Source organism: Oryctolagus cuniculus, chromosome X (assembly GCF_964237555.1).
Source record: "Oryctolagus cuniculus chromosome X, mOryCun1.1, whole genome shotgun sequence".
NCBI classification, from domain to species: Eukaryota; Metazoa; Chordata; class Mammalia; order Lagomorpha; family Leporidae; genus Oryctolagus; species Oryctolagus cuniculus.
This window is the reverse complement of record NC_091453.1, coordinates 66862695-66889951: the sequence shown is the minus strand read 5'-3', so window position 1 is coordinate 66889951 and position 27257 is coordinate 66862695. Positions and strand designations below refer to the sequence as shown.

General features: G+C 37.8%; 1 protein-coding gene across 3 annotated transcripts in view; it reads right to left on the bottom strand.

The window, feature by feature from the left end:
- Positions 1-27257, bottom strand: part of RPS6KA6 (ribosomal protein S6 kinase A6) — a 144974-nt gene that overhangs the window by 22751 nt on the left and 94966 nt on the right. For all 3 annotated transcript variants that reach the window (XM_070066736.1, XM_070066734.1, XM_070066735.1), the window contains 3 exons: positions 25740-25901; positions 18989-19065; positions 16853-16970 (listed from right to left, as the gene is read on the bottom strand). In XM_070066736.1, coding sequence (XP_069922837.1) covers positions 16853-16970; positions 18989-19065; positions 25740-25901 — 357 coding nt within the window. The remainder of the gene's footprint in view (positions 1-16852; positions 16971-18988; positions 19066-25739; positions 25902-27257) is intronic.

Below are 27257 nucleotides of genomic sequence, written 5' to 3'. Positions count from 1 at the left end.
CAGCTACAAAAAATATCTTGGAATATATTTAACCAAGGATGGCAAAGATCTCTATGGTGAGAAATATGAAACATTAAAGAAAAAAATAGAAGATACAAAAAAATAGAAAAAATTTTCCATGTTCATGGATTGGAATAATCAATATTATCAAATGTCCATTCTTCTACAAGCAATTTACAGATTCTTTGCAATACCAATCAAAATACCAAAGATATTCTTCTCAGATATAGAAAAAATGATGTTGAAATTCATATGGAAACACAGGAGACCATGAATAGCTAAAGCAATCTTATATAACAAAAACAAAGCTGGAGGCATCACACTACCAGATTTCAAGACATACTACAAGGTAGTAATAACCAAAACAGCCTGGTACTGGTACAAAAACTGATGGTATAGATCAATGGAACAGAATAGAAATGCCAGAAATCAATCCAAGCATCTACAACCAACGTATATTCATCCAAGGAGCTAAAACCAATCCCTGGAGCAAGGACAGTATCTTCAACAAATGGTACTGGGAAAACTGGATTTCATGTAGAAGCATGAAGCAGGACTCTTACCGGACACCTTTCACTAAAATCCACTCAAAATGGACTGAAGACCTAAATCTATGTCCAGATACCATCAAATTTTATTAGGGAACATTGGGGAAACACTACAAGAAATCGGCACAAAGAATTCTTGGAAAAGACCGCAGAGGCACAGGCAGTCAAAGCCAAAATTAACAAATGGGATTGTATCAAATTGAGAAGTTTCTGTACTGCAAAAGAAATACTTAGAAAAGTGAAGGGGCAACCAATAGAATGGGAGAAATTATCTGCAAACTATGCAACTGATAAAGGATTAATAACAAAAATACAAAGAGGTCAAGAAACTCTACAACAACAAAACAAACAATCCAGTTAAGAGATGGACAAAGGATGTAGACATTTTTCAAAAGAAGAAATTCAAATGGCCGACAGACACATGAAAAAATGTTCAGGATAACTAGCCATCAGGGAAATACAAATCAAAACCACAATGAGGTTTCACCTCATCCAAGTCAGAATGGCTTTCATTCAGAAATCAACAAACAATAAATGCTAGTGAGGATGTGGGAAAAAGGTACCCTAATCCACTGTTGATGAGAATGTAAACTGGTAAAGCTACTATGGAAGACAGTATACAGATACCTCAGAAATCTGAATATAAACCTACCATATGGAATTTACCAAAGGGAAATGATATCAGTAAATAAAAGATATATGCACCCTCATGTTTATCACAGCTCAATTCACAACAGCTAAGACATGGAATCAACCTAAATGCCCATCAACTAAAGACTGGATAAAGGAATTATGGGGTATGTACAGTATGGAATACTACACGGAGGTAAAAAACGAAATATGGTCATTTGGAACAAAATCAATGAATCTAGAGAACATCAAACTTAGTGAAGTAAGCTAGTCCCAAAAGGACAAATACTATATGTTCTCCCTGATATGTGAGAGCTAATAGAACACTTAAAATCTGTAGAAGTGAAATTGATACTTTGAGAAGGGATGACTTGAGTTGCCCTTGTCTTGACTGTCAAGGAATAGTTGTAACAGTTTTGTTTTTTTTTTCATTTTTTTTCTTCATACTATTTGTTTAACACTTTACTTAACATAGCTAATCATATGTGTATGAAGTCTATTGAGGATGGACCACAGTAAAAAATAAGAATGGGAATAAGACAGGGAGGAGGAAGTTTGTAACTGTAAAGCTGTACAGTTCCGCACACATTCCTATGGACTTACTTCTAAGAGTACAGTTTAAAAACTTGTGGAACACCAAATCCCACTAAGATGGAAATGTTAACATGATCATATTAAGTATTAAAATGAACATATAGATAAGATTGTTAAAGAGATCATATAAATAGGAACAAGTGTCTGGTAATAATAATAGAATGAAAAAGGAGAGAATGTTCCAACATGGGAAGCAGTCCACACAGCAGACTCATAGAATGACAACTGCTTCAGGTAACCCTCTGACCTCAGAATCAGCCTTTAAGCCTTCCTGGTCTAGCTGAAAGGCCCACAAGAGCATTTCAGGCATGGAAATCCAAGACACCATGGCAAAAAATGTTCTACATGAAGGATCTCATGTTCTACATGAAGGACCCCAGCAGAAAGAAGAGGCCATCAAAGGAGGATGTACTTTTCTCTGAAGGGAGGAGAGAACTTCCACTTTGCTCATGGCCTTGTCTAAATACTGATGTTATGGATTCAAAAGGCTTCCATAGCCTAGGCAGCTCATGTCAAGAGCCTAGGTTGATCACTGGTGTCATATATAAGAGTGTTACTTGTACCCCTACCTTACACCTTACACAAAAATCCACTCAACGTGGATTAAAGACCTAAATCTACGTCCTGACACCATTAAGTTATTAGAGAACATTGGAGAAACCCTTCAAGATATTGGCACAGGCAAAGAATTTCTGGAAAAGACCCGGGAGGCACAGACAGTCAAAGCCAAAATCAACTATTGGGATTGCATCAAATTGAGAAGTTTTTGTACTGCAAAAGAAACAGTCAGGAGAGTGAAGAGACAACCGACAGAATGGGAAAAAATATTTGCAAACTATGCAACAGATAAAGGGTTAATAACCAGAATCTACAAAGAGATCAAGAAACTCCACAAAAACAAAACCAACAACCCACTTAAGAGATGGGCCAAGGACCTCAATAGACATTTTTCAAAAGAGGAAATCCAAATGGCCAACAGGCACATGAAAAAATGTTCAAGGTCACTAGCCATCACGGAAATGCAAATCAAAAGCACAATGAGGTTTCACCTCACCCCGGTTAGAATGGCTCACATACAGAAATCTACCAACAACAGATGCTGGCGAGGATGTGGGGAAAAAGGGACACTAACCCACTGTTGGTGGGAATGCAAACTGGTCAAGCCACTATGGAAATCAGTCTGGAGATTCCTCAGAAACCTGAATATAACCCTACCGTTCGACCCAGCCATCCCACTCCTTGGAATTTACCCAAAGGAGTTTAAATTGATAAACAAAAAAGCGGTCTGCACCCTAATGTTTATTGCAGCACAATTCACAATAGCCAAGACCTGGAACCAACCTAAATGCCCATCAATGGTAGACTGGATAAAGAAATTATGGGATATGTATTCTTTAGAGTACTATACCGCAGTAAGAAACAACGAAATCCAGTCATTTGCAACAAAATGGAGGAATCTGGAACACACCATGCTGAGTGAAGTAAGCCAGTCCCAAAGGGACAAATACCATATGTTCTCCCTGATCGGTGACAACTGACTGAACACCAAAAAGGAAACCTCCTGAAGTGAAATGGACACTATGAGAAATGGTGACTTGATCAGCATAGCCCTGACTGCTAATGGACAACTTAATACATTATCCCTCTTAGTAGTTTTTTTTGTCTGTTCTACTTAATATGACTGGTTTAATTCTGTAATTATCACACAGTTATTCTTAAGTGTTGAAAATTAACTGAAATGTGATCCCTGTTAAACATAAGAGTGGGAATAAGAGAGGGAAGAGATGTATAATTTGGGGCATGCTCGGGCTGACTTGCCCCAAATGGTAGAGTTGGAAACATACCAGGGGATTCCAATTCAATCCCATCAAGGTGGCATGTACCAATGCCATCTCACTATTCCAAGTGATCAATTTCAGTTCACAATTGATCATAATGAAAGGACTAAGAGTCAAAGGGAGCACATAAACAAGTCTAGTATCTGCTAACACTAACCGATAGAATTAAATAAAGGGGAGAGTGATCCAACATGGGAAGTGAGACACTCAGCAGACTCATAGAATGGCGGATGTCCTAAATAGCACTCTGGCCTCAGAATCAGCCCTAAAGGCACTCGGATCTGGCTGAAAAGCCCATGAGAGTATTTCAGGCATGGAAAGCCAAGACACTCTGGCAAAAAGATCTCTGTGAGTGAGATCCCAGTGGAAAGAACAGGTCTTCAAAGAGGGAGGTGCCTTTCTCTGAAGGGAGGAGAGAACCTCCACTTTGACTATGACCGTGTCTAAACAAGATAAGAGTCGGAGAACTCAAGGGGCTTCCATAGCCTTGGAAACTCATAACTGGTGCATAGGGAGATTACTGATGCCATAAACAGGAGTGTCAATTGGTAAAGTCAACAACAGGAGTCACTGTGCACTTACTCATCATGTAGGATCTCTGTCCTTAACGTGCTGTACACTGAGGCTTAATGCTATAACGAGTACTCAAACAGTATATTTCACTTTGTGTTTCTATGGGGGTGCAAACGATTGAAATCTTTACTTAATGTACACTAAACTGATCTTCTGTAAAAAAAAAAAAAAAAGAAATTATCAATTCCCAACTTGACTCTCACTGGGATTAAACATGACAATAGGTCTGATCTGATTTCATCATCATTTAAAAAAAATCATCTATTATTTTTCACTTTATGTTTCTGTGTGGGAGCAAACTGTTGAAATCCTTACTTAAGGTATACTAAGCTGATCTTCTGTACATTAAGATAATCGAAAATGAATCTTGATGTGAATGAAAGGGGAGAGGGAGTGGGAAAGGGGAGGGTTGTGGGTGGGAGGGACGGTATGGGGGGGAAGCCATTGTAACACATGAGTCGTACTTTGGAAATTTATATTCATTAAATAAAAGATTAAAAAAAAAAGAGTGTTACTTGTTAAATTAATAACAGGAGTCACTGTATACTAACTCCCCATGCAGGACTTCTATTCTAAATGAGTTGTATTACGAAAGCTAACTGTAAAACTAGTTCTCAGTTATTTTTGTGTGTGTGCATGAGTGTGCAAATTGTTGAAATCTTGACTTAGTATAGAGTTGGTCTTCTGTGTACAAAGTTAACTGAAAACGAATCTTAATGGAGAATGGTACTGAGAAGCAGAAATAGAGGAGGAGGAGGGGTGAGAGTGTGGGTGGGAGGGTGGGCAGGATGGGAAGAAAAACTATATCCTAAAACTGTACTTATGAAATTTGTATTCCTTAAAACATAAACAAAAAAGTATATTTCAACATATGTCACCTAAATAGATTAAACTAAATAATGAGAAAAAAATCCTACTCTACTCATCATTAAACCTTACATGACCTTTTCTACTTGCCCAAGAATTCATAGGTATTACTGAAAGGTACAGGTAGTGATAAAAGTTAGAGAATAAAAAATTTTAGGACATGAGCCTCTGCAAGTTTGAAAAATACTGCAATTCCTTAAATTTTACTCGTGGGGGGGCGGTCTTTATTGCTAATAGGAAGTTCAAAAAATTAACATTTGATTATCTTTCAGAGTGATTTATAAATTCTTAATGTCATCTAATACTTATTGAACAGTTACTAGGTACCACATATATAACCTGTTTTTATACACACCAACACACATACACATACACACACACACACAAGGTGTTTAATCTTTATAATAAACCTGAGGTATTAATATACTTTACTTTACAGTAGAAACTGAGGCCAAAGTGGTTAAGCAACATTCTTAAGGTCACATAATTAAGTAACACAGCGACGTTATACATCAAGGTAATCTAGAGTCATGTGCTTCAGTACTAAACTATATTACCTTTCATTTTTTCCTTATTAAACTCAATATTAATGCCTGAACTTTATATAAATATTATTGCTTTCTTTTTTATTTTTTTTAAGTTTTGTTTATTATTTTTAAAAGATTTATCATTTATTTGAAAGACAGAGTTACAGAGAGGCAGAGGCAGAGAGAGGGAGGGAGGTCTTCCATCTGCTGGTTCACTCCCTAAATGGCTGCAATAGCCGTAGCTTTGCCGATCTGAAGCCAAGAGCCAGGAGCTTCTTCCGTGTCTCCCACAAAGGTGCAGGGGACCAAGGACTTGGGCCATCTTCAGCTTATTTCCCAGGCCATATTGCTTTCATTTTTAAGGTAATAACTATTACGCAGACACAATTAGTTCTCAATGTTTACAGCATAAAGTCAACAAGTTCATAGAAAATATAAGTATCAAAGAAAACCCTGTTCAAAAAAATCCATCTTCGTCATGAAACATAACATAAAGTTTTGTTGCATATTCACTGAACATATGTAACTGAAATTAAGTACAGTTAAAACTAAATTATATGGCCATTTACTTTGTCATGAAACCGGGAAAACGTGAGCTAGAACTATGCCAGGGAAACTGTGATATATGGTTGATCTAGTCAAAGCAAAAGGGCTATAATTACTTTTGATATAAAAATCAGCTAGGATATATAAAATTAAGGTACTTTCATAAATGCCCTACTCGTGCCTTAACATACAAATTGGTCAATTTATTTTTTGAGATAAAAACTGATTTCCAAAAGCAGAGTATTCTCTTGATGTACCACTCAAAATGAAAACACAGCAAATGCAGCCATAAAAAATGTATTAAAAGTATTATACTCATGACTTCCTGGGGAAAATATTAACAGAATATTGATTATGGATTAAAAAAATATGGTATACACAATGGAATAGTATCTGGTTAAAAAAGGACAAAGACCTTTCATTTGCAATAATATAAATAGAACCAGAGTATCTATGTTAACTGAGCTAAGCCAAGCACAGAAACACCAATGCCACATGATCTCATAAGCAAAATCCAAAAAGCTAATCTCTTAGAAGAGTAGAACGATGGTTACCAGAGGCTGGGGAGTGTAGTGGCATGGGAAGCATGGGAAAGGTTCATCCATGAGTACTAAGTTACAGTTAGGACAAAAAAGTTCTGGTGCGGCCAGTGCTGTGGCTCACATGGCTAATCCTCTGCCTGCAGCGCCAACACCCTGGGTTGTAGTCCCAGTTGGGGTGCCGGGTACTAGTCCCAGTTGCTCCTTTTCCAGTCCAGCTCTCTGCTGTGGCCCGGGAGGGCAGTGGAGGATGGCCCAAGTGCTTGGGTCCCTGCACCCGCATGGGAGACCAGGAGGAAGTACCCGGCTCCTGGCTTCGGATCGGTGCAGCACTGGCCGTAGTGGCTATTAGGGGAGTGAACCAACGGAAAGGAAGACCTTTCTCTCTGTCTCTCTCTCATTGTCTATAACTCTCTCTGTCTCTCTCTCACACTGTCTAACTCTGCTTGGCAAAAAAAAAAAAAGTTCTGGTGCTCTTCTGTACAGGAGGCTGACTACAGATGATAATGTACTAGGTATGCTTTTTCAAAATAAGCTTGAAGTATTTTGAATGTTTTCACTACAATGTCAAATGTTTGAGGCAACAGATATGTCTACCCTGACTTGAATATTACATAATATATACAGGGATTGAAACATTACACAGTAACCCAAAAATATGATTTTTATTATAACTATAAAAATGAAAAATATGGGACCAGCACTTTGGTGCAGTGGATTAAGCTGCCGTCTACAGTGCAGGCATGCATTCCATGTGGACATCAGTTCGAGTCCCAGCTGCTCCATTTCTGATCCACCTCCCTGTTAATGTGCCTGGGAAAGCAATGGGAAATGGCCCAAGTGCTTGGGTCCCTGCACCAACATGGGAGACCTGGAAGAGCCTCCTGGATTCTGGCTTCTGTCTGGCCCAGGCCCAGACATCGGGGCCATTTGGGAAGTGAACCAGTGAATGGAAGATTTCTCTATTTCTCCTCCCTCTTTCTGTAACTCTTTCAAATAAATAAACAAATCTTTCAAAAATAGTTTATACTATCAAATGGCTTCATAGCAGATGTATCAACATTTTGCTACTTTCTTTCAAGGAAACTGAAGTAGTTTTAATGGGACTTAATTTATCTTACTTCATTTAACCTCCCTTAGAAATAAGTAGCAAGCTCTTTTTGACAGAATGACAAGCAGAGGATGGATGACACATGAAAGAGCACAGGTGTAATTATTTTAAGTAATATTCACTGAATTTTCTTGATAGCTAGGATAAGAGGAAAATGAGCTCACCACAGTTCACAGAAATCTGTCACTTCCATATGAATAATTTTTTTCATTTTTTGAAGTGGGTACTGGTAGTGATGGCCAATTTTTTAAAGAAAGATATTGAGATATAACAAGAATGATCACTTATGTATAATCAGATGAGTAGTTAGATAATCTAATTGGAAGAAAACCATTACTAATGAAAAATGACTAACCTAATCTATACTGTTCCTCAAAGATTTCTGATCTTTTTATATCCATTTTAAGGAAAAGCTACCAAAATTCAGAATATTTTGAAACAAAGATGGGAACAAAAATGTTCCTATTCTTACAGTAATCAGATAGCAAATTCATTAAAGTTTGGAATCTTACTGATTAGTAATTCATCACTCTGATCATAAGACTCAGATTAAACATTTTCATCAGTTATTACTCATTATTCATTATAAGCACTTTGATAAAATGTGTTAAAATTCATATTTCCTCATTATATAAGATGACATTCCAAAATGCTTAAACAATACCTTTTGCCTTGATTACAGATAACAACAAATATTCTTTCACAGTAAAACCAAGAGTAGAATTCTCATTGAATATGATACTGTATCTTCCTAGCATTGTTTATACAGTGTACTCTTTATCTAGTACAACTTGGCAAAAGGTACCTGAATGCTATAGTATTAGCAGTTCTAGATGAATTTCAATATAATGTTTTAACTGTAAAACTGCTCTACAGTATAGGTCATGAAAGGGGTAACAAAATTCAGAATTTTTAATTTTTATTACTATAGGAACAAACTGGGTCAATAATAACTTTCTTTTTTTTTTTTGACAGGCAGAGTGGACAGTGAGAGAGAGAGAGACAGAGAGAAAGGTCTTCCTTTACCGTTGGTTCACCCTCCAATGGCCACTGTGGCCGGTGTGCTGCAGCCGGCGCACCACACTGATCCGAAGCCAGGAGCCAGGTACTTACCCTGGTCTCCCATGGGGTGCAGGGCCCAAGCAGTTGGGCCATCCTCCACTGCCTTCCCGGGCCACAGCAGAGAGCTGGACAGAAAGAGGAGCAACCGGGACAGAATCCGGCGCCCCGACCAGGACTAGAACCCGGTGTGCCGGTGCCACAGGTGGAGGGTTAGCCTATTGAGCCGCGGCGCCGGCCAATAACTTTCTTTTGAGTCTTCTTTTAGCAAGGGTTTATGGATCTTTCTCCTCCATTCCATCTATGAAACAGGCTAATAAACTTTATTCTTCTGCAAAATTTTCCCTAACATGTGTGGTGGATTGAAGAAAGTATTGGAATTGGGGCCGGTGTTGGGGCGTAGCAGGTAAAGCTGCCACCTATGACTCCAGCATCTCATGCGGGTGCCAGTTCAAGTTCCAGCTGCTCCACTTCCATTCCGGGTCCCTGATAACATGCCTGGGAAAGCAGCGGAAGATGACTCATGTGCTTGGGCCCCTGCACCCGTACAGGAGATCCAGAAAAACCTCCTGATTCCTGGCTCCTGGCTCCAGTCTGACCCAGCCCTGACATTGTGGCCATTTGGAGAGTAAACCAGAAAATGGAAGATCTCTCTCCTCTCTCTGTCACTCAATATATGGCCATGGATAAGTTTATCTGCAAAATGAACAGTAATGGACGAGATCTTTTCTAGTTTTAGAAATCTATAACTTATAAATACGTGAACAAAAGCATATTCTATTAAAAGCAACTTCAATCCAAAATGGGAAGGAAATATATAAAATCTCACTGCATATTTAAAATTTAGTCATTCACAACAAGACTATATTTGTTTTAATATAATAAATGAGAAAGACTTGTGAAAGTTAAGTATGCAAGGTAAACCTGAAGCAAAGATTAGTTCATGAAACGATATTCAATTCAATGTCCATTATGCTAGGTATGATAGGAAATGCAAAAAAAAAATGAATGTGAGTGGGAAAAACGAAAATGTACATAAATGAATATATGACAAGACAGAAAGTGATAAGTGCTCTTATAAAGTATATACAAAATAGTAACAGAAACAAATGCAGCCAAGAAAATAAAGTTGTTCTTTTTGAAGGAAACAAGGGGAAAGGTCATAGTTTTCCAATAAGAACATCTACTGGACAATAATTTGCTGGCCAAGGGTAACATATTTAAATAGATAGTTGGGCTTTATTTTTTTCAAATACAGAGTGGAACCATGGAATTTTCATAACTTTCTGGTTTCTTTAATTTTTGCTTTGTTTATGATTCTTTTCCTTTTCTCCTGAGACACAGGAATGGCAATATTCTTAAAGCCTAGAGTTTGGAAATGAGGATTTAGCAGAACTATTGTAGCAGTATGACATAAAACACTGGGGCTGGCAATGTGGCATAGTGAGCTAAGCCTCCACCTACATTGCCAGCATCCCATATAAGTGCCGGTTCGAGTCCCTGCTGCTCCTCTTCCAATCCAGTTCCTTGCTATGGCCTAGGAAGGCAGTGGAGGATGGCCCAAGTCCTTGGGCCCCTGCATCCACATGGGAGACCTGGAGAAAGCTCCTGGTTCCTGGCTTTGGATCTGCCCAGAATGGGTGTGATCACTGGGGAGTGAACCAGCGGAGAGAAAACCTTTCTCTCTGTCTCTCCCTTTCTCTGTAACTCTGCCTCTAAGATAAATAAATAAAATCTTTAAAAAAAAGACATAAAAAACTAATGTGATTTCCATTACTATCCCCACCCCACAACTGAAATGAACAACGTCTAAGAGCTCTGCATGGATATAAGGCAAATAGAATCATATTCTATATGCTTCTGCTGGTGTAATTCACCAATAGAAAAGAAGTAATCAAAAGTGAAAAGTAGCTCATATGTTGTTAATAATTAAGTAAAGCAATTATCCTAAAGTGACAACCAATGCTACAGTTCACATACCTAAAGGGCAGTAAGTGTAAGGGACTATGGACAAATGAACAGCAGATTATTTTCATGGCTTATTTAAAACAGACCAAAAATAAAACTGTTAAAATGTACAATAGATGGTTTCTTAAAAGGTAGTAATTGCTCCTCAAAAGTTTCAAAGACAGAATCATTGTCACTTAATCTATAGGAGGGAGTATTTGAACAATACCCAATAGCTTTTCCAATGTGAGTTTCTCCAAATTAATGAGACTAAAGAGGATATAAAAATAAAATGAGGGGCCAGCACTGTGGCACAGCAGGTTAACGCCCTGGCCTGAAGCGTCGTCATCCCTTATGGGTGCCAATTCTAGTCCAGGCTGCTCCTCTTCCTATCCAGCTCTCTGCTATGGCCTGGGAAACAGCAGATGGTGCAAGTCCTTGGGCCCCTGTACCCGTGTGGGAGACCCAGAAGAAGTTCCTGGCTCCTGGCTTCGGATAGGCACAGCCCTGGCAGTTGTGGCCAATTGGGGAGTGAACCAGCGGGTGGAAAACCTCTCTCTGCTTCTCCTCTGTGTAACTCTTTGAAATAAATAAATAAATAAATCTTTAAAATAAATAAATACATAAAATTGAACTTTAGTATGTACTATTCCTTGAGCACTAGACAGACTTGGATATAAAACATATAATACATGAACAATTGAAAATTTAGCCACAATCGGCAAAAACCCCAGCCTGTTTTAGCATTTTATTCACTTATTTAAAAAATAATTTTAATTGGGAGCCAGCGCAGTGCTGTAGCAGGTAAAGCCAGCATCTCATACGAGCACCGGTTCGAGTCCCAGCTGCTCCACTTCTGATCCAGCTCCCTGCTAAAGTGCCTGGGAAAGCAGCAGAAGATGGCTCAGGTCCTTGGGCCCCTGCACCCACATGGGAGACCCAGAAGAAGCTCCAGGCTCTTGGCTTTGGATCAGCCCAGCTCCAGCTGTTGCAGTGATTTGAGGAGTAACACAGCAGATGGGAAAATTTTCTCTCTGCCTCTGCCACTCCATAACTCTGCCTTCCAAATAAATAAATCAATCTTTAAAAAACTGTAATGCTTAACTCTTCATTAAAAAAATTTTAATTGATATACAATAATGGTACACACTATGAGATTCAATGTGGTTTTTGATGCATGTATATAATGTGTGGTGATCAAATCAGGATAATTAATATATCTACACCCTCAAACATTAATCACTTCTTTGTGGCAAGAACATTAAACATTTACTCTGCTAGCTGTTTTAAAACAGCTGTGGCATAGCAGGTAAAAGCCACCACCTGCAGTACCAGCATTCCACATGGGCACCGGTTCAAGTCCCGGCTGCTCCACTTCTGATCCAGCTCTCTGCTACGGCCTGGGAAAGCAGTGGAAGATGGCCCAAGTCCTTGGGCCCCTGCACCCACGTGGGAGACCTGGAAGAAGCTCCTGGCTTCTGGCTTCAGATTGGAACAACTCCGGCTGTTGTGACCAATTGAGGAGCGAACCAATGGATTGAAGACCTCTCTCTCGCTCTCTCTCTCTCTCTGCCTCTCTTTACCTCTCTGTAACTCTGACTTTCAAATAAATAAAATAAAATACACAAAACATTATTGTTAACTATAATCATTCTATGGAGCCGGCGCCATGGCGCAGTAGGTTAATCCTCCACCTGCAGTGCTGGCATCCCATATGGGCACCAGTTCTAGTCCCGGCCTCCCCTCTTCCAATCCAGCTCTCTGCTGTGGCCTGGGAAAGCAGCACCCTGCACCCCCTAGGAGATGGGAAGAAGCTCCTGGCTCCTGGCTTTGGATCATGCAGCTCCAGACATTGCGGCCATCTGGGGAGTGAACCAATGGAAGGAAGACCTTTCTTTCTGTCTCTCCCTCTCACTGTTGCAACTCTACCTCTCAAATAAATAAATAAAATCTTTTAAAAAAAACTATACTCACTCTATTGTGATTGTTTACCATTATTTATTCCTCCTAGCTAACTGTAACTGTATTCCTTGACGAACCTCTCCCCATCCCTATTCCTACCCTCAATATAATCCAGCAACCCCACTATTGAGTATAGATCCAAAAGAAATAAAATCAATATGTTAAGGAAATATCTGTATTTCTATGTTTATTTCAGCACTATTCACAATAGTCAAGATGCAGAGTCAACCCAGGTGCCCAATAACAGATGAATGGATAAAGAAAATGTGATATATGAAGAATCATCAAAAGGTTGACAGAAAAACTACACATAGATTTCAAAATTTTCTTGCACCAAAATAAGCTCATGTTAACTTGTTACAACATTTCTGAACAGTATCTAATCTGAGGTAATAAGGTTAAGACATCAATTTGAAAACAGTCTTTATCAGAGCAAGAAAAATTCTGCTAAAAGTGAAGCAAGAGCAAATGTTAAATAGATGGTGAACCTTGGATTGAATAATTTTGAAATCACTGATGTTTTACAGAAGTTCATGGGGACAATGCCTCAAGTAAATCAGTAGTTAAATGGATAACTAATTTTAAGAACGGATCATCTAGGGGTAGGTGTTGGTCACAGTAATTAAGATACCACTTGGGACACTACATCTCATATTGGAATGCCTGGGTTTGAATCCTGGATTTGCTTTCAATTTCAGTTTCCTGCTAATTCACACCCTGGGAAGCAGCAGATGACAGCTTAAATAGTTGGTGCTATGCCACCCATGTGGGAGACTGAGACTGAGTTCTAGGTTCCTGACTTCAGCCTGGCCCAGTACCAGCTATTGCAGGCATGTGGGAAGTGAACAAGTGGATGAATGATCTCACTCTCTCTCTCTGCCTTTCAAATAAATAAAAATAAAAGAAGGGACCATCACACGAATTTGTGAAGAGAGAAGAAATCTTGTTTGTGCCCAAATTGAAGCGGACTGACAATTAATAGCAGAAAAAACAGCCAACACCACAGACATCTCAATTGGTGTCAGCTTCAATCCGTTTGAAAAATTCTGACTAAAAATTTTAAGTGGAGCTTTCTGTTTGATGGGTGCCAAAACTACTGTGTCCAGAGCAGCTGAAAACAACAGCAGAACTCTAAATGGAAATTTTAATAGAATCATGATCCTGAAGCATTTCTTCAAAGAATTCCAACAGGAGATGGAATATGACTTTACCAATATGATCCTGAAAACAAAGTACAATCAAAACAATGGCTACCAAAAAGCAGAAGTGTTCCAATTAAAGCAGAAATGGACCAGTCAAAACCAAAAATCATGGCAACAGCTTTTTGGGATACTCAAGGTATTTTGCTTGTTGACTTTTGAGAGGACACTACATGTTTGTAATCATGTGGAATCTAAATACACTGATATCATAAAAGTAGAGATTAAAACAGTATCAACAGTTATTTTTTGTAAAGAAATTCAAGAGGCTCATCTGCATGGCTTCAAACACTGTAACTAATACTTGGCACAATGTATTTTCTGAAGCACAAACAGGATGAATTAAAAAAATGTGTTTAATTAATAAAAGTAGTTTCAACCACTTTACATGGAGATGTTTGCCAAATTATATACAAACCAAATTGCAAAGAAGCAGAATTTTGGAGTTAGAGGGAACAAAAGGCAGAATTCAGTCCTTATATTTTATAGATGAAAAAACTGAGGAAGCTAGTTAGTAGAAGATCAAGCATCAGCACTCAGTTCTCCTGGCTTCCAAATAAGTGTTCCTTCTACCACAGCACATAGCCTACCTGTGTTGGGGCTAAAATCCAATATAAGCATTTCTTCATTTTAATAATGTTTAAAAGGTAATGATAAATTCCTTATTTGTATTCTATTATAATCATATTAGACTTACTACGCAATATACTTCTCTAGAACTGGCTAGTATTCTTGAGATAATTAGGTTTTAACAATAGCAGACATTAATTATAAGGAACTCCTTTTTGATTTAAAATTTGTTGTACATCAAATTGTAGCTTAAAACTGACAACTTTTTTTCAGTTTAAAACTTAAAATTTGGGGAGCCAAAATTAAAAGAATTTTTAAAAGTATTAAAAAAGAATGTGTCTCATTAACATTTTTATTTTTATTAAATGTTGATGTGATAATATTTTGCATATACTGGGGCAAACAAAATATATTAAAATAATTTTACTTTTCTTTTTTAAATTTGGCTACTGAAAAAAACATTTTTAAAGATTTATTTATTTGAAAGGCAGAGTTACAGAGAAGCAGAGGCAGAGAGAGAGAGAGAGAGGTCTTCCATCCACTGATTCACTCTCCAGATGGCCACAATGGCCGGAGCTGTACTGATCCAAAGCCAGCAGACAGGAACTTCCTCTGGGTCTCCCATGTGGGTGCACAGGCCCAAGGACTTGGGCCATCTTCCTCTGCTTTCCCAGGCTACAGCAGAGAGCTGGATAGGAAGTGGAACAGCCGGGACTCAAACCAGTGCCCACGTGGGATACTGGCACTGCAGGCAGTGGCTTCACCCATTACTCCACAGAGCCAGTCCCAGAAAATTTTTAAATACATTGTCTAGCTTGTATTATATTTATCTTGGATAGCTCTAAGAAACCAATAATAAATATCTAGGGGCAATCATTTGCCACATAGCTTAAGATATTACTTGGGATGCCTGTATCCTCTATCACAGTGCCAGTGTTTCAGGCCAGGCTCTGCTTCTGATTCTTCTTCCTGCTAATCCACACACTGGGAAGCAGCAAGTGATGGCTCAAGGACCTGGGTCCCCATCAACTGCTTGGGAGACCTGGATTGAATTCTAGGCTCTTGATTTCAGCCTAGTCCACCCCAACTGTTGGGACATTTGGAGAATGAACAAACAGATGGAAGATCACTCCCTCTGTCCCTGTATCACTGCCTTTCAAATTAAAAAAAAATCTAAGGTGCTAATACTGGGCTACATATTCTCTTAAGTGTTATGGTTTGAACAAGATTTGGCCTTCAAACTCATGGAGGCATTTAAGGTTTAAAGACCAGAGTCTTATGTTAATGGTACTAAAAGAGTGGAAACACAATCTGGTTATGGTATTTAGCATGTGGGCTTACAGGCAGGTCATTAGGGATGTGCCCTTAGAGGGCACTTCTTGTGAGAGGTCTGATTATAAAACCCTGAGCCAAGCTAACACTCTCCTCCTCTGCTTTCTGGCTCACCATACAATCATTCTTCCACACTTTTTCTGACACGGCCATCCTCTGGCCACATATATTTGAACAAATGGTGCACACCTGATCTAGAACTATGATGTTCTAAAACAATGAGTCAAAATAAACTTACTTCCTTGTAAGTAGCTTGTCATAGGTATCTTGTAGTAATCAGAAGCCAATACACTAAAAGCAAGTTACATTGTAAAAATTGTCTACATAATTAATACTCAATTTCTGGGCTTAAAAACATGCAAACAATTATACTAAATCTAGAAATAAACTTTAATTATGTATTTTTCCCCGGATTTGAACTTTTGGTTTTGTTTTAAAATAGTAACTGGTTTTATATCTGTTGCACACACATAAACTTACAAGAAAGGAAGGAGGTTGAGAAGCACGTCAGGAAAAAAACGTCACTTTTGCACCTTGGTTAATGAGAGAGGCAGGCATTTGGTGTAGCAGTTCAAATGCAGGTTGGGATGCTTGCCTCCTATATTGGAGTATCTGGGTTCAAGTCTCGGTTTTGCTCCTGATTCTAGCTTCCTGTTAATGTGCACCCTGTGAGGCAGCAGATGATGGCTCCAGTAGTTTTGTTCCTGCCATCTACACAGGAGACCACCTCCTGGCTTCAGCCTGGCCCATCTTCCTACTTGTTAAGGACATTTGGGAAGTGAAGCAGCAGATGGAAGATCTCTATCTGTCTCTGTTTCTGCCTTTCAAATAAATAAATTTTAAAAATTCTTTAAAAAAAACAACACATCAATGTAAGCTTACTTAATTAAAAACAAATGTTGGCATATGACACCATGAGATACTCTACAAATATACACCAGATTAAAACTCAAAGATTTTTAGGAATTTAACATGCATACAACAAAACAAAATATATTTATAATTTATACCTTTGCTCCATCTGAAATACCATCCCAGTTTCCACCACTCAAGGAGAACTTTCCATTGCCTATACGCAGTAGTATCTCTTCAGGAGTATCATTGGGGCCATTAGCAAATGGAGTGTAGCTATTAATAAAATAGATTTTAATATACATCAGAGGCTAACATACATATTAAATACAACTGAAACCAAAGAATAGCAGATTACATGCCAATATTTACCATACTACTTAAGAATATCCAATATTTCCCTTCACCATTAACATCAAATTTCATATTACAAACAACAGACTTAATCCTAGTATATTATTTAATAAAATGGATACCCTTTTCTTTTATCTTAACCAGTTAATCAATGAAGTAAATCTATGGTCTTAAAACCAGAGCACAATAAAATACATTTTCTTTCAGCCTTAAGTTAGCAAACAAATATATCTACTATGAAGAAAATGTTGACCTTACAAAATTATAATATATTTTAGTGTATTGGTTCATTTTATTAATACTTTATCAGTATTATCATCCAAATAAAGTTAATACTTTAATTAATATTCACAAAAATTGATTGGTTAAATAGTTATATTAATGCAATAAGAAACTCCATAGTCACTGAAATTATTATGTAGATCAATACTCATAGAAAGACAAATATATAGAGTTCAAAGTTTTTCAAAATTAGTTATGGAATGACAAAAGGGGATCAATTTTGTACCATTTTTATAGATGGAACTGAAATTGCTATTTAAATTTTGGAATGGGAAGAGCAACTTATGGTTCAAAGTATGAAGATACATTATTGTGTTAATGTCTTAATTCCCTCATGTAACAAGTAAATTAAGATAACACTAAAACACAAATACACTCACAATTACTTTTTTTGTCAAAAATACTTGAAAGTAACAAGCTAGAAATTGTATTACACGAACTGCATTTAATATGTGAATTTTACCTTTAAGTTCAGTAGTAATTGCAGTTTATAACTAGTCTGCAATAGTTTGTAATTGTCTTGTAATGCACAGGAAAATATACTAACATATATAATTACCATGAAGTCAGTAAACAATGTGTCACCATTTTTATAACAAGTTGATATGTCAAATATATTTGAATTATACTAAATATACTCTTAAAACATCACACCTGGGGCTGGCGTTGTGGCAAAGTGGGTTAAGTTGCCACTTGCAATGCTGGCATCCCATATAAGTGCCGGTTTGAGTCCCAGCTGCTCCACTTCCAATCCAGCTCCCTGCTAATGTGCCTGGGAAAGAAGTGGGAAATGGCCCAAGTGCTTGGGCCCTTGCCACCCATGTGGGAGACCCGCATGAAGTTCCTGGCTCCTGGTTTCAACCTGGCCCAGACCTGGCTATTATGGCCATTTTGGGGAATGAACCAGCTGATGCAAGACCTCTTTCTCTCCCTCTCTCTCTAACTCTGCCTTGCAAATAAATAATCACACACACACACACACACAAAAATCACACCCAGGTATATTATAATTACTTGCTAAATCTGGCCTTTTTCTCTGTCATAAGTCTGTTAGAATAATTTCTACCATAAATTTTCATTTCTAACTAGAAGTGCTACTAATTATTAAAAGTAAAATAGCACTTGCATTATTTGTAAATTACTGATATTAACATAGTCCAATTGTTATACATTTGTTTTGAATGTATCTTTATCTTTCTAGAGGAAGGAAATTATGTTACTGTAGTTTAGTATTGTTACCACTTAAATTTGTTCTAAAGTACAATGTTACTAAATTTCCATTGCTAAGACAGCCAAAATTCAAGTTAAAAAAGTTAATACCAACAAGGTCAGTGGGCAAATTCCTGCTGAAACATAAAATTAAGGTATGATCAAGTAAACATTTTCAAAAAGTACTTCACTCAATGTAAAAAAAAATAAAAATGTATATTTTAAAGTAGTATCAGTTGAAAACTATCTTTTAACTACTATAACTTAATACTATCTCATTTCATACCTTACTTTATTTTTTCATTTGATAAGCAAAAATATATAATATTTGGAAATGTTAATAGCATCTTCCTTAAGTTTATTTTCCTCTGTCCTCTTTCTAGATGAAGAAATGTTAGTGAAATTAAAAAAAAATGATGTGAGTACTTTTGAGAATATATGTTTCTTACCCAGCCAACATCGTGTAAAAAAGGACTCCTAAACTCCAAATATCACAAGCAGCATCATATCCCTGTTGCATAAGAACCTAAGAAAGAAATACAATGTCAGTCTAAACTCAATTTTCTCATCTAAAATAAAACTGTTTTGATTCTAATATTCTTTCAAATGTTCACAATAAAAAAACTTACCTCATTTTTGTCATTTAAAGATTATGTCTTCTGCAATTAGCATGCACTGAATAAACAGGTATTATTATATGATGATTAAGTAACATGGACAATGCAAAAAAATTTTGTTAACATGATTCTTTACCTCAATCAACTTTCACTAGCCCTCTGAGGAAACCAGATTAACATGTACAGAGTATTTAATATATACTATAAAAAATACTAAGGCTTTTAATTCTGATACTGACTCTATAAAGTTTATATTATTATATTTCAATTTTAAATAAGAGGAAATTGAGGTGAATATTAAGTAACTTGCCCAACATCACAACACTAGTTAAGTAGTACAGCAAGCATTACACTGAACCCTGTACTTTTTTTTTCTTTTTTCTTTTTTCTTTTTTACAGGGAGAGTGGACAGTGAGAGAGAGAGACAGAGAGAAAGGTCTTCCTTTTTGCCGTTGGTTCACCCTCCAATGGCCTCCACGACCAGCGCGCTATGGCCGGCACATTGCGCTGATCCGAAGCCAGGAGCCAGGTGCTTCTCCTGGTCTCCCATGGGCTGCAGGGCCCAAGCACTTGGGCCATCCTCCACTGCACTCCCTGGCCACAGCAGAGAGCTGGCCTGGAAGAGGGGCAACCGGGACAGAATCCGGCGCCCTGACCGGGACTAGAACCCGGTGTGCCGGCGCCGCAAGGCGGAGGATTAGCCTAGTGAGCCGCGAACCCTGTACTTTTAATATCTATAACTGCTTGCTTACTATACACGCAACGGTAGGATAATGTATGATCTCAAGAAAGCAAAACAAATTTATATTTTACATACAAGGCTGATATCTTGAAAACAGCAGTATATTTCCGGATCACAAAGGCACATTTAATAAATTCTGAATAGCCTCATGAATTTTTCATATAACAATGCAGGTAGCTTGTTTTTTGCTCTTAGAGCCAATGTTAATAACAATCAAATATCTTTATTATATATTCATGTGAGATTTCTCTATGAGTTAATAGAGTTTGCTTGAAAAAATAAAGAGATGAAATGAGGCCATTTTTTTCATTTGGAAAAACAAACCCACTTAAAACCTCTAGGCATAGGAACAAAGTAGAAACATTATTAATGCATTAACATTGGGTATTGCATAACCACCGGCATGGCCATTTCATTTATAGAAGGCTAAAAATATTAATATTTGACTTTCACAACTGCCACAAATGAATAATGACTATATACTAACTTAAAATTCAAGGTACAATTTTCTTCCTAGTCAAAGTATATTTATTAAGACACACATGTGTAGAATTGAGACGCTAAAGAGGATATCAAAAACCACATGTAGGGTCCAAGATTGTGGCATAGCATGTAAAGCCATTGTCTGCAATGCCAGCATCTTACATCAGCACCAATTCATGTCCCTGTTGTTCCATTTCCAATCCAGCTCCGCACTAATGCGGAAAAGCAGCAGAAGATGGTCCAAGTGTTTGGGTACCTGCAACCCACCTGGGATAACTGAAAGAAGTTCCTCACTCCTATCTGGGAAGTGAACCAGCAGATGGAAGATCTCTCTCTTTTTCTCCCTCTCTCTGTAATTCTGACTTACAAATAAACTAAAATAAATGTTGAAAAATACATATAACTGGCTTATACAATCAACACAAGCAGAGAATACAATGGCCCTAATAAATGAGGTACAGCTGTTCTATGCATAGTACAGTAAACCTAAGCTGGTATACTCTAGTAAAATATAAACCTTACTGTTTTATTCCCCTCTTCTTTCCTTTTCTCATTACCTCTTTCATTTCTGGGTATAGCCATGTTTTCCCTGGTTCCCTGACACATGCACATTTAGGGCCACTGCTTACGAAATAGTTGGACAGGTAAGAGTTAGTGAGTGAGTCAGATATGAGTATTTCACATTTCCATAACCTTATTAGTTATGATAACAGAGTTGCACAGGAGGTATCACATTGCTTAATTAGCGGCAATCATGAAAAACTTGTTTTAGATTTACCTTACACTTAAACATATTTTACATGGATAAAGAGGAGGTTGTCCACTTTTGTTCTAGAGCTAGTTCTCACTCCCCTATAACAGTGAGAACATAAAGCCACATACAAACACACACAAAAAAGGCAGAGCGATGGGATAAATGAAAGAGTATAGAACAGAGGCCATCTTACAAATTTTTTTACTTGCATCAGGTTATTTACAAATAAGACAGAAGTCACAATTAAATTAGTCAATGACCTAACCTTCTAATTTGGCATCCCAAATCAGCAAAAAGTAAAATACACAGAGATTCCCATTATCTTTGATCTGAAGTTCAAATTAATTCATATTTAGGGCAAAACATATGACAGCTCAAACCCAGACAAAGCAGGATAACTTGAAAATTACTTCATCAAGAGCTGCAGGCAAAAGATCTTTCAACTTTATTGTAAATGCCATTAATTCAGGAACATTCTTATACCTCAATAGACATTAAGTATTAGTTGAATAATATAACAATGTATTTGCCTTTATAAAAGTATAAGATAGATTTAGAGATATATTAACTTTTGCAACATTAGTAGAAAAGCATATCTACTGAGTAAATCTTAACAGGTTGATCAAAATGATGCATATCCTAAAATGTCAGTGAATATTCCCTCTTTTTGTTTAGCTAAAATTATAAATAATCAGCAGATCTCTGGGGGCTGGTGCCGTGGCTCACTTGGTTAATCCTCTGTCTGCGGCGCCAGCATCCCATATGGGTACCGGGTTCTGGTCCCATCTGCTCCTCTTCCAGTCCAGCTCTCTGCTGTGGCCCGGGAGGGCAGTGGAGGATGGCCCAAGTGCTTGGGCCCCTGCATCCGTGTGGGAGACCAGGAGGAAGCACCTGGCTCCTGGCTTTGGATTGGTGCAACGTGCCGGCCGTAGCGGCCATTTGGGAGGTGAACCAACGGGAAGGTTGCGCTGATCCGATGGCAGGAGCCAGGTACTTATTCTGGTCTCCCATGCAGGTGCAGGGCCCAAGCACTTGGGCCATCCTCCACTGCACTCCTGGGCCATAGCAGAGAGCTGGAATGGAAGAGGAGCAACCAGGACAGAATCCGGTGCCCTGTGTGCCGGCGCCGTAGGCAGAGGATTAGCCTATTGAGCCGGCCTCAGCAGATCTTTTAGCCAACAAGGATTCTTTATGCACTGTGATGAAATAATGAATGGATAGTCCCACAAATGCTATTATCTACTGAAGTGTCTACATGGATTCTAGAATCTTTCTGATCCTAGTTTTAAACAGAATACATTTTATATACTTCATTAATATCTTTTGACAGGATCTGAAATTTTAGAACCTTTACCAAAAATGTCTTCTGTGTTTCATTCACAACAATTTATATATATATATATATATACACACACACACACACACACACACACACTGATTATTAGCAGGGGCTTAAGAATTTGATAATAAAAATTTTCTAAGCATTTGAAAATACAAGTACTAGCTAACGTTAGTCTAGGTTCTAATTATGAAGAAGTGGTCTCCACATTCCCACCTGAAAACCTTCACTATTACAATGGTCAAAGTGTCTGACTACAATGGAAGTCTGTTAGGACAAAAAAAATTAATGGCTTGTATTCTACTCTCTGTATCTGCATTCATTCAAAGATGTTTACATAATGATTAACCTAAAAATATTTACCTAGCCATTAATCTAAGTACTGACACACTGTATATTTTTCATTTTAATGTGTGTTTTGAGTTGTTCATTTGGGACGCATTCACCCCTAACTTGTTTACAGTGAGAAGATTCCATAATACCAATGGGTCTTGGTCCAGAAGAGTAAGTCAGTAGTAAGAAATTGCCCATAAAAATAGTTATTCTATGCTCTGTTGTGATGTATACTGCATAAACCTGTTAGAATATTTAAGATGAGCACATATTGTATGCTTAACAGAAGAGCCCTAATCTCAACTATTCTGTCCTCCTATCCTATAAAACCACTGAAGTCTCCTAGAAAGGCTAATATTTTTATGTCCAAACTGTTATCACACTCTTGGGAAGCAGTACAATAACTTCTTATTGGATGATATGTCTCAATTTTTATTATGGGAAATACAGTACTGCATGTTACAACACAAAAACATGTAGATTCACTACTCTGTGAATTTCATTAAAATACAGACTAGATAAATGCATAATTTCTTTTAAAAATATTTATTTGAGAGGCAACGTTACATAGAGAGAGAGGGACAGTGAGAAAGGTTTTCCATCCACTGGTTCACTCCCCAAATGGCCCTAACAGCCGGATCTGGGCCAATCCGAAGCCAGGAGTCAGTAGTTTCTTCCAGGTCCCCCATGTGAGTGCAGGGGCCCAATCACTTGGGCCATCTTCCACTGCTTTCCCAGGCCATGAGCAGAGAGTTTGATTGGAAGACAAGCAGCTGGGACTCGAACCAGCGCCCACATGGGATGCCGCCACTGCAGGCAGAGACTTAGCTTACTAAGCCACAGTGCAGGCCCCAGTGCATACTTTTTGAAAGGGAAAATATTTATATATATATATATATATATATATATATATATATAAAAGGCCCATAAGACAGGTATAAAGCATATGCCAGGGGCCGGCACAGTGACGTAGCACGTAAAGCTGCCACCTGCAGTGCCGCCATCCCATATGGGTGCCAGTTCAAATCCCGGCTGCTCCACTTCCAATCCAGCTCTCTGCTATAGCCTGGGAAAGCAATAGAAGATGGCTCAAGTCCTTGCGCCCCTGCACCCGTGTGGGAGACCCAGAAGAAGCTCCTGGCTCCTGGCTTCGGATTGGCACAGCTCCGGCCACTGCGGCCAACTGGGGAGTGAACCAGCAGATGGAAGACCCCGCCCCTCTCTGTCTCTCCTCCTCTGTCTGTATAACTCTGACTTTCAAATAAATAAATAAATCTTTTTGAAAAATCAGTTGTCATTTTTTCCTCAGGATCACTCTCTTAGAGCAAAATTTAGTAAATTTTAAAGTAAGAATTTATTATTATTAGAAAGTCACTTTCTATGTTTATTTTCTTTAGAAAAATTTTCTACAACTTACTTTAAAACATAGATTCAGGAAACAGGCATTTGGCACAGCAGTTGGGCCACCACTTGAGATACCCACATCCCATGTCAGAGTGCCTGGGTAAAAGTCCTGGCTCTGCTCCCAATTCTAGCTTCCTACTGATTCATGCACTGGGAGGCAATGGATGATGGTTCAAGGGGCTGGGCCCCTGCCACCCACATGGGAGATGTGGATTGAGTTCCTGGTTCCTGACTTTGGCTTGGCCCAGCCCCAAATATTGTGGTCTTTTAGGGAACAGACAGACTTCTGTCTGTCCCAACCCCTTGACCTTTCAAATAAATAAAGTTTTATTGATCATAACATACAAACAGCTTGTGTTACATCTAATGTTTAATATTACCATGAAAGGGCCAGTATTTCATATAAACATAAAATTTAAAATATGCATATGTGATAAAAACCTTCAAATTATTTTACCCTGCCTCTTCACTGGAGGCAGTGGTGATGGCTCAAGCAGTTTTTCCTGCCACCAGCCAAGAGACCTTGAATGGGTTCCTGGTTCCCAGCATTGACTTGGCCCAATGCTGGCCATTGCAGGCATTTGGATAATATATGGCAAATGGGAGATTGTTTCTCTACTCTCTCTTTCTACTTCTCAAATAAAAAAGCTAAGTTTATTTTGATGCACAAAATTTTAAATCCATGCATAGATTTTTTTCATAATATGCATTTTCCATGCACTTTTTTGAAGTACTCTCATATAAGCACAGTTCCTAACTTGAAAACAAAACTTATAAAGAATTTACAATGGTCAATGACATCCCTGATTGATTTTTCAACAAGTTAACTTTCATAGCTATGAAAGTAGGTACTGTCAAACCTTCTTTCCCATAGCCAGAACTGATTATTGGAATTTCCCAAATGTGTCATCTTCACTCCAGAGCCTCTCTGGCCTCACATTTCCTGACTCTTCCCCCTAAGATCTATGTACAATGTTATTTGCCATTAAAAAAACCCTCTCTGTTTACAAAAACACCTGTAAGGCTATTTTCCGAAGAGCCAAAATATCCTAAAAAGAAGGATGCCACAGCCATATATGCATGCTATGCATAATGATATAAATTATCTCGTATTCAGTACAAACTAATTTATCTGAAAATGTATCTTACTTTTTTACTAAGTGAATACTGGCTTTTGAATAAGTCACGTAAGTACTTTGCACTTCAGTTTCCTCATTTAGAATATGCAATAATATGTTCAAGCTTTGTGGTTAGCTTTACCATACCTTCTAGTTCTAAACTGGTATGATGCTGAAATTATAATATGGCTTAATGTAACATAATAGTCTGATTATTACATTCAGGTTAGTTTTAGATGATAGTTACTAATTCAAAATTAATATTAGGGTTTATCAGAATTCATTGATTTATAGTTGCGAGAAGACAAGATAAATCAGCTTTTACCTGTCTACCATAGTATATACACGACATCATATACACCCAACTGAAGAAGAAGAATTAAAGACAAATACTGAAGTTAAAAAAATACCTCAGGTGCTACAAAGTTTGCAGTGTAGCATGGAGTTAAGAGAAGTCCATTTTCTCCTCGAAGCTGTTTTGCAAACCCAAAATCACAGATCCTAATTGAATCTGCATTGGCTGATTCATCCATGTATAAAATATTACTAGGTTTAAGATCACGATGAACAACCTTGAACACAAAATAAAAAGTATCACATTTCTACAGTTAACTAAATATCTGTGGAGTAAAACATCTTAATACTATTTCCAGCAAAAGAAACTTCTTCAATTACAAAAACCTAAAAATGTTTTTTTCTCCAACCTTAACAGTCTGAAGTATACACCAGAAATTATATTTCTATCAGATAGATGCTCCTGTTTTAAATATCCAAACCCAACTCTCAGTTCCACTTTTGTACACTAAGACTCTACTAAACAATTCATCCCAAGGTAAACAACTGTAAAACATGGACATAATTTAAAAACCTGAAGGTACAGGAGAATGAACAGAAACAGATAAACTGGTGAGGAACACGACATTGAGCTGAAGGAACACAGTGATCTATACAAGTAGGTTCCCACATCTGTGGCTTTTAGTTCCAGTTGTATAGTCACTATGGTGCATAGTGATAGTGAAAACACATGTGGAACAATCTGTATTTTCCTGGCCTTGGATTACCAGAAAAGAGATTTTGGGAAACTGTGAATGCTAAGAGGGGGCATACTAAACATAAAGAGCAAAAACTGACCCCTGAATCAGAAGTGTGTTGAAGGAGTCAAAACAGTTGATATAGACAAAAACATTAACAGAGACCAGACAGCTGTCTGAACAACAGCTTTCAGTTTCAAAGGAAATAATAATCACCACTGGAGAAAAGTACCAGAATAAAAATTACCATAACTTAATGCCAGACTATGATATAATCCAAAATTATCTGATTTTTATAAAAAGAACCTAAAAAAAGAAACAGTCTCAAGGAAAAAGAAAACCAATTAATTCTGACTGAGATGAATCACACTGGAACTAACAAGGATTTTAAAGTGGCTATTGGAACTATCATCAATGAAGTAAAAAAAAACATGCTTTCAATACATGAACCTCTTAGCAGAAAAATCAGAACTCTCAGCAGAAAAACAGAAAGAATGAAGAAGAACCAACAGAATTCTGAAATTTCTTCTATGATGATTTTCCTGTTACTACTGTCCACTTTATTTCATCTAGCTTTACCATTATAAGCAGTTTATTACACTGAAAGTTTTTTTAAGGACAAGGATCACGTTTTAACTCATGTATGAATCTCCAACACCTTTTACAATGCCTGGCATGTAGAAACGGTCATTATGCCTCTGTTATCAATTTATTTAACTGATAAAACCTGAAGCTTTATAAAGTAAATCAAGAAGAAATGCTGGGGCCGCCGCTGTGGCGTAGCCGGTAAAGCCATTGCCTGCAATGCCAGCATCCTATATGGGTGCTGATTTGAGTCCTGGCTGCTCCACTTCCATAGCTCTCTGCTCTGGCTTGAGAAAGCAGTAGAAGGTGGTG